The 11,233-nt window shown below is 34.7% G+C and overlaps 2 protein-coding genes across 2 annotated transcripts; both read right to left on the minus strand.

Moving 5' to 3' along the window:
• Positions 1–4,100: 4,100 nt before the first annotated feature.
• Positions 4,101–4,530, minus strand: LOC146885919 (uncharacterized). Its single transcript, XM_085675134.1, has 2 exons — positions 4,372–4,530; positions 4,101–4,265 (listed from the first exon to the last, which is right to left on the minus strand). The coding sequence occupies exons 1-2, from the start codon at positions 4,528–4,530 to the stop codon at positions 4,101–4,103; spliced, it is 324 nt and encodes a 107-aa protein (XP_085531260.1).
• A 205-nt stretch (positions 4,531–4,735) lies between these two features.
• Positions 4,736–5,581, minus strand: LOC146885920 (uncharacterized). The gene has a single exon (XM_085675135.1). The coding sequence runs from the start codon at positions 5,579–5,581 to the stop codon at positions 4,736–4,738; it is 846 nt and encodes a 281-aa protein (XP_085531261.1).
• Positions 5,582–11,233: the final 5,652 nt, after the last annotated feature.

Here is an 11,233-nt window from a genome sequence, read left to right on the forward strand (position 1 = left end):
GAACATATTTAATGTGTTCCGGATATTTCAGAAATATATTTCATATATTAGTATTTTGAAATACATTTTATGAGTTTCGGAAATTTTTTTCGAATATTACAAAAAATATATTTCGAAACACATTTCATATATTTTGAAGATTTTATTTCGGAAATCATGTTTTGGAAATTTAATTATAGAAATATTGTTCGAAAATTTCAGAAACCTTATTTTGAAAACCTTCCGGAATTTTTAATCTTGTAGTCACTTTTTGCGGTAAGGATAATAATCATTTCGAAAATTTGAGGGCTGAGCAAAGAAATTGTGGGAATTCAGAAAGTAAAAAACCATAATTTTTAGATTCACTTCGGATCTTTTAATTATTTTACCTTGTTTTTGTTGCTACGGGCTCTGACTAACCCAGTCCGTTATAAAAAAGAAAGGGGGCTTCTCCCTACACCTCCAATAATATCTTCAGTACCCCCAAAACTAATTTTATTCCCATGTTTGTCCATGGTAAAAATGAAGAGTAACTGGATCTCTTTTTTTTACCGCGTCTTTGCACCCCCAAAAGCACACACTCTCGCCATCTGCACTCCCAAAACGTACCCCAATAAAGTAAAGAATCAGATTCCTGCACCCCCAACAGAAGAATCTTGACCCTTGACCTAGGTGCGCGTAACACTCTCGCCCTCTTCTCCCTGGTCTTCTCCCACGCAGACACAATCTTCATCGTTCTTCTTCCTCTTCTCCCACACAGCCTCCACAGACCATTGTTCTCCCCAGTCAGCATCCTTTTCTCCTCCAAACCGTTCTTGTTCCGAAGCTGCGCAGCATCCTTTTCTCCTCCACACAGCCTTCTTCTCCCCTTCTCCGGCAGGTCCCTTTTCTCCTTTAGCGGAAGTCCTCTTCTCCATCTTTTACAGGTAAGTAATGCTATTTTAATATTAGTACAGTGCATGCATGTGTAACTAATTGATTTAATTCATTTCACCAATAGATTAGAAGATCGTGTTGGTTTGAATATTTATTTTCCAGATTTTCCACGAGCATGCCTGAAACGGAATTCAAACCCTTTTTTTTTTTAAGGAAACGAAATTTGGAATCCGTTTCCCACAGAGCTGAAACGGAATTCCAAATTCGTTTCTGTTATTTTTTTTATTGAAACGGAACGTGGAATCCGTTTCGCACAAAGCTGAAACGAAATTCCAAATCCGTTTCTGTTTTTTTTTATTGAAACGGAACGTGGAATCCGTTTCGCACAAAGCTGAAACGGAATTCCAAATCCGTTTTTTTTTTTTTTAACGAAACGGAACACACAATCCGTTTCGTGTTTATGTTTTTCATTTTTGCTGAAACGGAATATGTATTCTGTTTGGTGTTTTTTTTGGTTTTTCTGAAACCCGTTTTAGCGTGTTTTAAATTGGTTGGAGAGGTGGAGCGTGTTTTAAACTGATTGGAGAGGTGGAGAGAAGAGTATTAATGATTGAATTTGAATTGGTAAAGGAACACATCCTAAGGGAAGAGTGGGGTGTGTGCATGATTGATGGTTTAGGGTTTGTGCATGGGAGAGAGAGATTTGGGAGACGGAAGACACATTCTGTTTCATTTTTTTTTATTTTTAGGGAAACTGTGTACTCCGTGTCGGAGGAAGGTGAAGTCTATATATGAGTACTTTTAAAGTGGTCCGTGACCAATTTAATAACAAACATTTCTTCCATGTGCAGAAGTCTAGAAGCCGTAGAGGAAATTTGTCTTCATCACGTTTAAGCAGTAAAAATTTAAATTGAGAAGTTGTTACCTTTGCTACGACAGAAAGTGCATTTGTTATTGGAATTCACAATCCGTGTCATGTTGTTTATTTAATTTAGTTTTTTTTCCAGAAAATTTGTATTGGATTCTAATGTTTCAAAATTTGAGTTACAGATATGGTTAGGACACGAGGAAATATATCTAGACGTGGTTCAAATGATGCACCCGAGAGTTCCAGACAGGGTGGTGCACGAAAGAGACCGACAGTATCGGCTCGTAGAAGGGGTCAGCATGAGGCTAATGTTGTTGAGGATGACATTGTTGAGAATGAGGTTCCTGAAGTTCCTCGGGAGGACGAGCAGGTCATTGATAACGATGGTGGAGGATTTCCTGGTGGGCCGTATGATACATCTTTATTGACGCAGTACCAGGATCATGTTGCACGCATGATATGGGATGGTCAGGTCAGTTAGAAGTTTTTATATAGGTTTAATTTTGTTGTTGTTAAGTATTTTTATTGTTGTTTGTTTCTTCTGTTAGGATCGAGCTGTGAAAGTGGTGTCCCATATTAAAAAAGTTAAGAAATTAGGACGTCCTCACCCTGCTGTTGCACCTTTTGTGTTAGCTTCTGGATTATCGCCTTTGTGCGACATTTTATATGAATATATCGATCTTGGGTTAGTATTGGGTTTCGTGGAGAGATGGCATCCCGAGACTAATACTTTTCATTTACCCATTGGGGAGATGACCATCACTTTGGATGACGTATGGTCACTTCTCCATCTTTCCATCAGTGGAAACTTTTGCTCCACTGAAAATCTTGAATATGAAGATTCTGTTCAGATTTTGACGACACTTCTTGGTGTTGACCGGGCCATGGCATGTGTGGAGCTGAATCAAAGTCGGGGTGCACAGGTCCAACTGAGCTGGTTGAGAGACTTGTATCACAACTGTTGTGAAAACGAGCTATGGGAGTTTGCTGCACGTGCGTATCTTTTGCACCTTGTAGGGTGCACGATATTTGCTAACAAAAGCGCCACATATGTTCGTACACATTATCTCGAGCTATTTAGAGATCTCTTCACATGTCGTACATATGGTTGGGGAGTTGCTGCTCTTGTCCACTTATATGAGCAGCTAGGAGATGCCAGCTTTGCAAATACAAAGCAATTAGCTGGATATCTACCTCTTCTGCAGGTACCCATTTATATAACATTTTATTCTTTATTTGACTTGTTTTTAGTTTTATATGACAATGGTTAAATGAAATATTATTTTATGCAGGCTTGGATATACGAGCACTTCCCTACATTGGGAAGGAAGCAAGTACGGGATACATATGTGGAGACCGAACCCCGTGCTCTACGTTATGTCACTGGACGCGCCATTTCCGCTATAGCTGATGTTAGAGTCCAGTTGGATGGCTTGACATATGATGGGATGATTTGGAACCCATATGTAGCACTCAGAGATGCTCGACAACTGGTAACACATGGCATGTTTTCTGGCTTCCTGAGGGTTGGGACCGTCGTACAACGTCATTTGTCGGAGCGTGTGTTGCGACAATTTGGCTTCATCCAGCCTATTCCACGACCGCCCAGTTCGATTCCCATGATGGACTTTGAGGCTATTGATGATCGGTGGAAAAAGCACGAGCAGTTTGTTGTACATCAAGTGGTCCAAGCACCAGCTCCTTTTTCATGTTCAGATGGATATTTGCAGTGGTTTAGGAGAGTCTCCCATCCATACATTTTACGTGGAGCTGAGGCCGACCGACCTAGCCTTGTGCTTGTGCCCCGACTTCGTCGGAATTTGCCATATGACATACCAGTTCAGAGGACGTCACCGTCATCATCTTCCAGTGGTTTATTGGTATGTTACACATTTAGTTGTTCATATTATTAGTAACTTTTAATATTTGACATTAACTTGTTATTATCACAGGGTCTCGTGAAACGCATTGTAGGTGGTCTTCAGCGGATGATAGACTGTAGAGACGTTACTGAGGGCACAGTTGCCTAGGATCGCACTCATGAGTTATTACATATGGCTCAAGATGGTCTTGAAGAGGAAGAGACTAGACACGTAGAGTTCGAGGTCGACGACCATCTACGTCTGGCTAGTCGATTTATTTGTATTTGATGTTAGGATTGACATTTCTATTGGATTTTATATTAAGATATTTCATCTATATATGGTATTATATATTAAGATATTTCATCTATATTTGGTATTTTATATTAAGTTATTTAATGTTAGCAATGAGGCCAAAATATATCCGTCCCTTGGCCAAAGGAGTTAGAATTTTATATATTGGTAAAATAATTACAAACTACAACAGTGAAATACTTAAATACAATCAACAAATATCAGTCTTCCATGAGATCTACATAACTACGATCCACTATGTGTAAATCTAGGAATGCTTGCATCCTATCTCTATAAAATGATGCCCACCCTTTTGCCTTTGGGTAACAATTGCTAGATGATATGATATCCACTGTCGGTAATGGACAGTCTTCTTGTAGACGAACCTGTAAATACGCAATTAGTCAATAGAGAAATAAAGTTCTTTATAAAAATAATATATATATATATATATATATATATATATATATATATATATATAAACATATATACCTGCACAAAATGAGAATTGTAAACATGTCCGATACAAATTAGTCGATGTTGACTTTGCGAAATAGGTGGGGATGTACGAAGTGGGAATATAGTCAAATTCTGAACTGATGACAAGCGCACGAGGATTACATTATACCGATTAGCAATCGCATACCCCATGCCTGGTATAGTCATCCACTTGTCTCGATTAGCCTGTATATAATTAATTAGATTATAATAAAACAAAATCATAAAGAACTTGTAATACATAAATTTCAACAGTGGTGTATAGAAGTTATACCCCTGATGGTGATTGAACTAGCAAAGACTTTCTCAGTTCTTCCAGACGATCATAGCCTCCAACTAACTTTGCATATTCATCTCGTCATTGGCTAAGTTCTTTGTATAGATCATGTCTGATTAGAGGCCACGACTCCTCACCCATACCCAACAATGCAGCAATGCATCTATATCCACAATGACCGTCCGCCACAACATCGACAACATCGAGTATATAAGGATGAAAAACAGGATTTAACTGTTCTAGCATGGGTACTACTTTCTCTTCAATTACACGTTTGCTCTTCACCTTGTTTTCTGTTTTTGCAACACATGTGTCTTGTCTTGAGGACTCAATGAAGGCGTCCACATGCTCAAAATAGGAAGGATCACGTTTGGTTGACTTCTTTGATCTATGACTCTTAGCTGCACCTTTCGTCTTAACTTTACTCGGTGGTGGTAACATCGATGTCATGGAAGGGCTAACTATGTCAAGTAATTTATGTTTTATGGTCACTTTTCCTGCAATATCAACTTCTTTGAAAAGATTAAGTAGTAGATTAACCTCCCTCTGAATAGATAATTGCCCTTCAGATTGTGAAGACGAGACAATGGAGAAGCTCAACCTAGTCCACATGACATGAATTTCTTGGAGAGGAATAATCCCAGGATCATATCGTGCTAATTCACACGCACATGGTAGACCATAAGTTTGTCTGAGAATGCAGCCACAACGACTACTATCAAATCCAATCTTCTTTACTCTTTCCAACTCTGGAGCAAGGAGTTCTAAGGCACATCTAGAAATATTTCCCACTAATCTTCTATAACTCAATGCCTTGTAAGAGTCACTGATCAGATTTATACTTCTTTCAAAAGACGCTTTAATTTCGTTATGTTGCAAGATAATGACGTTGTGAATGCCATCCCAACACGAACAAAGGTCTCCCATACTACTGCCAAGAACTTTCTTCAGACTCTAGTGAGCAGACTCAACCCTAGTACAATTTATACAAGGAAATCATATAAACCATTAATAAATAAATTTAATTAATAGCAAAATGCAAATATACCTGTTTGATGTTGTATTCCCCAAATGCATAATTTTGTTCGTCCATGCCTTCACAAAAAATTTCTTGTAAGGAATGATCCACGAGTCGTTAACATATTCAAAGAATACAGGCCACGACTGTCAAACAAGCTCAAGACGATGAACACACTCCTTAAACTTTAATTCATCTTCATAGTCCATGACATTCTCCCAGGCTTGAAGTACAACATCCCATGCGTCAACAGAATTTACTAACATTTTGCACTTTGCCTGCACATTTTTTTCAATGTGGAAACGGCATAGAAGATGATAACACTCAGGGAACACAATGCCAATAGCATTCATTAGAGCAAGATCCTTATCAGTTACAATGACTTGTGGACCACCCTCGCACGTCATAAACAGACCTCTGAGCCTTTCAAGAGCCCAAATGAAATTATTTTGCTTTTCACTAGATAAAAATGCAAAAGTAGCTGAGAAAGTTAATCCTGTTGAGGTCACACCAACAATCTCAAGTAATGGCAACCGATATTTGTTGGTTTTATAGGTACTATCCATTAAGAACACAATATTGAATGAATTTAACAACTTCACAGCATCAGGATGGGTCCAGAACAAATCGCTAACCACATCAGATTCATCAAGACATCTACTAAAATGGATGTAGTGATCACGTTCCAACATCAACATTAACTGTTGTAACTCAGTTCTAGAACCTCTTATTGAACGTTTGTACCTATATCTTGCATTATACACTTGCTTCAGGGTTGTAACATTACACTCATCTTTTTCTTTCAGGGTGAGAAGTATATTTGCAGGTTTGACTTGACTTTTAGTCATATCAACAAGCAATGACTGTTCAGTAGACTTCAACCTACCAGCATAGGGGTGACCAACTAGAGTAGATGAGACATCGTGATTATGGTAACCACATTTTACGTTCAACACCCATCCCTCCCCTTGAGAGATGGGTCTCCCTCTCAATCTAAATGGACAATCACATTTTCTTGTCCCAGATAAACTCGGTTCTGCATCAGACTTGTATTTTCTATATTTTCCACCTCTTTCACAACCTAATAATACATGGGTCTTTCTTCCTGGTTGTCCATTATATTTATCTGATCTTAGAATAATGACAACAAATCCAAGATTATAAGCAACCCCTCTAACCCACTTAATCAAATCTTCACGTGTTGGGAAAATATCATCGGTTGTAAAATGAGATGTATAATCTTGTTCGCAGATATCATGAACAAAATCAGAAAAGTCCGACATGAGACTACAATTTAGTTGAGAATCCGCTTGAGAATCCAAGAAACTCAAATAACTAAATTGATGATCTTCCATAATAAACTAGAATAAAAATAAAGTATTTTAATACGTAAATAACTCATCGAGGGTAACCACATAATACATAAGAATATTAAAAAATAATGCAATTAAAAAAAATACATAAAGAATGCAAGACGAATCAAAGAAAAAGAGTGAATGCAACACGTATAAAAATTGGAAAACTGATTGCATGCTGATATTCATAACTGATTGCATAATTTAGGTTAGAAAATTCACCCGTCACACAGTATAAATTCACTCACATTAAAAATTCACCAATAACACAACATACACGTATCAACATTCAATACAAACACACAATATCCAAGTATGAAACGGAATACCTATTCCGTTTCACAAACATATGAAACGGTTCCCAGAACCCGTTTGACATAAAAGTACAGGCAACTTGGTGAAACGGGTTACAAATTCCGTGTCACATCTTTCAGAAACGGATTATGTAATCCGTTTGGAGAAAAGAATTTGGTTTTTTGATGTTTGAGTGTTTCGTCCCGTCGCACAAAACAACCATGCAAATAAGGATTTCAATTCTATTTTTAAGACGAGGATAACACGTACATGCATGCCACCAATCTTATTCACGACTTCTTTTCATTAAACATTGTTGTCGGAACAGGAAATGGAATCAAGAAGAAAGAAATAGGGTGTGGGTGTAATTTTGAAGAGATTATGATGCAAAATTTATTTACCACTAAGGTTTAAAACAATGAGGTGAGGGTGTAATTTTTTAATGAATGGGTGTAAGCAAAAAAATAAAATATATCAGAAACGGCATACACTTTCCATTTCATAAATTTGTGAAAAGGATTCGGAAACGGCATACACTTTCCATTTCATAAAATTGTGAAAAGGATTCCTCTTTCCAGAGAAAAAGAAAATCCTTATTAAATTAACAAAGGTGACTTAGAGCATCCCAGCTACGAACATGAGAGTAAGGTTTAAAATTAATGGGATGGAGTGTAATTTTAGCATGGATGGAAAAATCAAAATGCATGTGAAACGAAATACAGATTCCGTTTCATGATACTGTGAAACGGAATCTGTATTCCGTTTCAGAAAAAATTGCAAATTTTTTTATGAAACGGATTATAGAATCCGTTTCACAGTATTATGAAACGGAATCTGTATTCCGTTTCAAAAAAAATTGCAATTTTTTTATGAAACGGATTACAAATTCTGTTTCATAATACTGTGAAACGGATTCTATAATCCGTTTCATAAAAAAATTTGCAATATTTTTTGAAACGGAATACAGATTCCGTTTCATAGTATCATGAAACGGAATCTGTATTCCGTTTCGCATACATTATGATTTTCAAACGCATTCCAGTATCCGTTTCGTAAAAGATTTCCTTATATACGTTTCACAGAAGCAAACAGAAAAAGAAAAAGTTAAGCTGGAAGGCTAACCTGATGGAAACTACCACTTAGAGAGAAGATAACGGAGTTACTTGCAATTACCTTCCTTCAAAGAACGACACAACCTTCGATCACAAGAACCACACAATGCAAAGTACAACAGTGAGTGAAGAGAGCGAGTGAGACAATAAATAACATTCCTTCAAAAAAAATAAAGGAAAGTGATACAAACCAGGGACCACGAACCAGAGAGAATGAAGGAATGACAGAGAAATTAAAACTTTGAGGGACCACGAACCACAGAGAATGAGAGCAAAATTTTAAATGAATGTCGGGGTGGAGAAGAAACGAAACAGAGTAGAAAAAATAACGTTTGGGGGTGCAGGAGTTGGCGACGCAGTAAATGAAATTTACTGCGTCCAACGCACTTTCACCTACTCTCTCACTGGTAATCAATAAGAGCATAAGAGTCATTTTGGGGGTACAAAAGAATCATTTGGGGTGCAGGGAGAAGGCCCCAAAAGAAAGGAGCATTAGGCTTCTACAAGCCCAAATATAACAATGACACAAAAAAGAAAAAGAGAAAATTACTTTCTGCATCTGATCAAATTTCTTTTCTCACCCCATCAAAATCAAAATGCTTCGGAGAACTCTTTTCTGTAAAAGGTGTGAATGTGAATATTTGCTTTCTGAAAAATAATTTCCGGAATTATTTATTCTGTTCCGGGTTTCCGGAAATGATGAGTGCAGGATATTGTAAAGTAATAGCCAAAAGAAAAAATATTTAACCCATTACATAATCATAAAGTTGAAATAATGTTTTTATGAATATTTACGAAAAAAATTATATCTAAATTTTGTTCCCATGATACAATAGCGTATTATTATATATTTATCATATGATTAAACATTTTAAAAGTAAAAATATAGTTAAAGTATCATAGACTCACATATTTCGAGATTATTTATTTAAGGAAAAAATTATATTTAATTTTATACTACAAATACATGTCTGACGAATTATCACTATAATATAATTAATCACTGATCTAGTTGACCACAAATATACACTCAAGAAAATACATAAAATAAAAGTGAGAAAATAATAATAAAAATCAAAGGTAAAATATATTATTAAACTAAAAGGCAACAATAATATAAATAAGGTTTTTTTTTCTTCTCATAATCGGCATTAAATAATTGTAGAAAATTTGAATGCATTGGTGAAACGATGGATCTTGTCTTCATAGTAGGTAAAATGAATACCAGGTTTAGGGTTCAGAGCAGATGCAGTCAAAATTGCTGACCACGTGCCAACTAGGTCAATTGAAAATTTAATACTGTAACATTTATTATTATTTGTCATTTTTATGATGATTGATGCTACCTTCGAAAACATCATTAATGTTGCTGTAGCTTTATGCCATAGGTTTTTACTTTTACCAACACTGCACCCCTATTTAATAAATGTGCCGTTTTAGTGAGTTATAAAGTAAACCATAAAAATAAATTTTAGAAGTTAAATATATTTTTAATCTTAAACTTTAATATAAAATAGAAATTTATTATCAACATTTTAAACTATAAAAATAAATACAATCGTTATATTTTAACTTAATTTTTTAATATATTATTAAATTATTTGTATCATTTTATATGTTATCGACGTAAATTTAGTTTAATACACAGTTTACTACATTAATATTATTAAGAGTTAAATATGTTTTTTTTTTAAGTTTGAGTGAAATTTGAAACTAGTTTCATTTTAAAATTTTTGACCAATTTAGTCATTCATTTTTAGAAATGCATAAATTTAGTTATTTTAACCAAATTTTGTTAAGTTTATTTAACGTTTCAGACGCATTTCGTGATAGTATTTGAATTGTTTACACTGTTTGACACAATTTCACTTTAATATTAACTCAAATACTATCATAAGGTGAGTTTAAAATATCAAATAAATTTAACAAAATTTGGTAAGAAGGACTAAATCCACACATATACAAAAATGAATGGCTGAATTGGTATAAGTTTCGAAAATGAACTAATTTCAAAATTCACTGAAATTTGGGGAACCAAAAACATATTTAACCTTATTATTAAATTAAAAAAATATATTTCTTTTCAGAAAAAATTGAAACTAAAATATATATACATATATAAAAAAACACATTTTTCATTTCATATTTTAAGACTAAAAGCATAATTACCTCTTACTAAAAAAATGTTAATGTAAGGTTTACCTTTTCAAACTAGTCAAATGCAAAAACATTTATTTGAAACACTAGCCTTGTTATTTGACTTGGTGAACAAGGAGTCAGCATTCTGGGAAATAAAGCGGTCTATGACAACCAGATCTCATAACATTATTAAATAAAAACAAATGAAAATTTCATTAAAAACAATAAAATACCCACCAATGTGGAAAATGGAAACATTTGGAAATAGAAAAAGAAAAAAAAACTTGAATCAATAATGGAATTTATTAATACTAGCCGTGTAAAATTTTACTGTGCTCATTATACAGTTCCTTTCGAACTTTTCTTCGTACACACATCTTTTTTATATATTTTTCTCTTTGACGCATTTGTTAAAATTATTATTTAATAGAATCACAGTCAAAGAGAGTTTATAATACAATTAAATACTACTTTCATTAATGTAAAGCTATCTAATGATATTAAATATACTGATAACTATACGAGAACCATATGGTTTATGAACTTATATAATATTTAAATGTTAAACTTATTTAAAATTGCATGGATATTTATATAATATATAATTAATATAAAACTCAAGCTATACTATTTTTCACTGTGTAATTTGAAATCCAATTTA

This window comes from Vigna unguiculata, chromosome 6 (genome assembly GCF_037176805.1).
Source record: "Vigna unguiculata cultivar grain cowpea cultivar isolate G323 ecotype 2 chromosome 6, ASM3717680v1, whole genome shotgun sequence".
NCBI classification, from domain to species: Eukaryota; Viridiplantae; Streptophyta; class Magnoliopsida; order Fabales; family Fabaceae; genus Vigna; species Vigna unguiculata.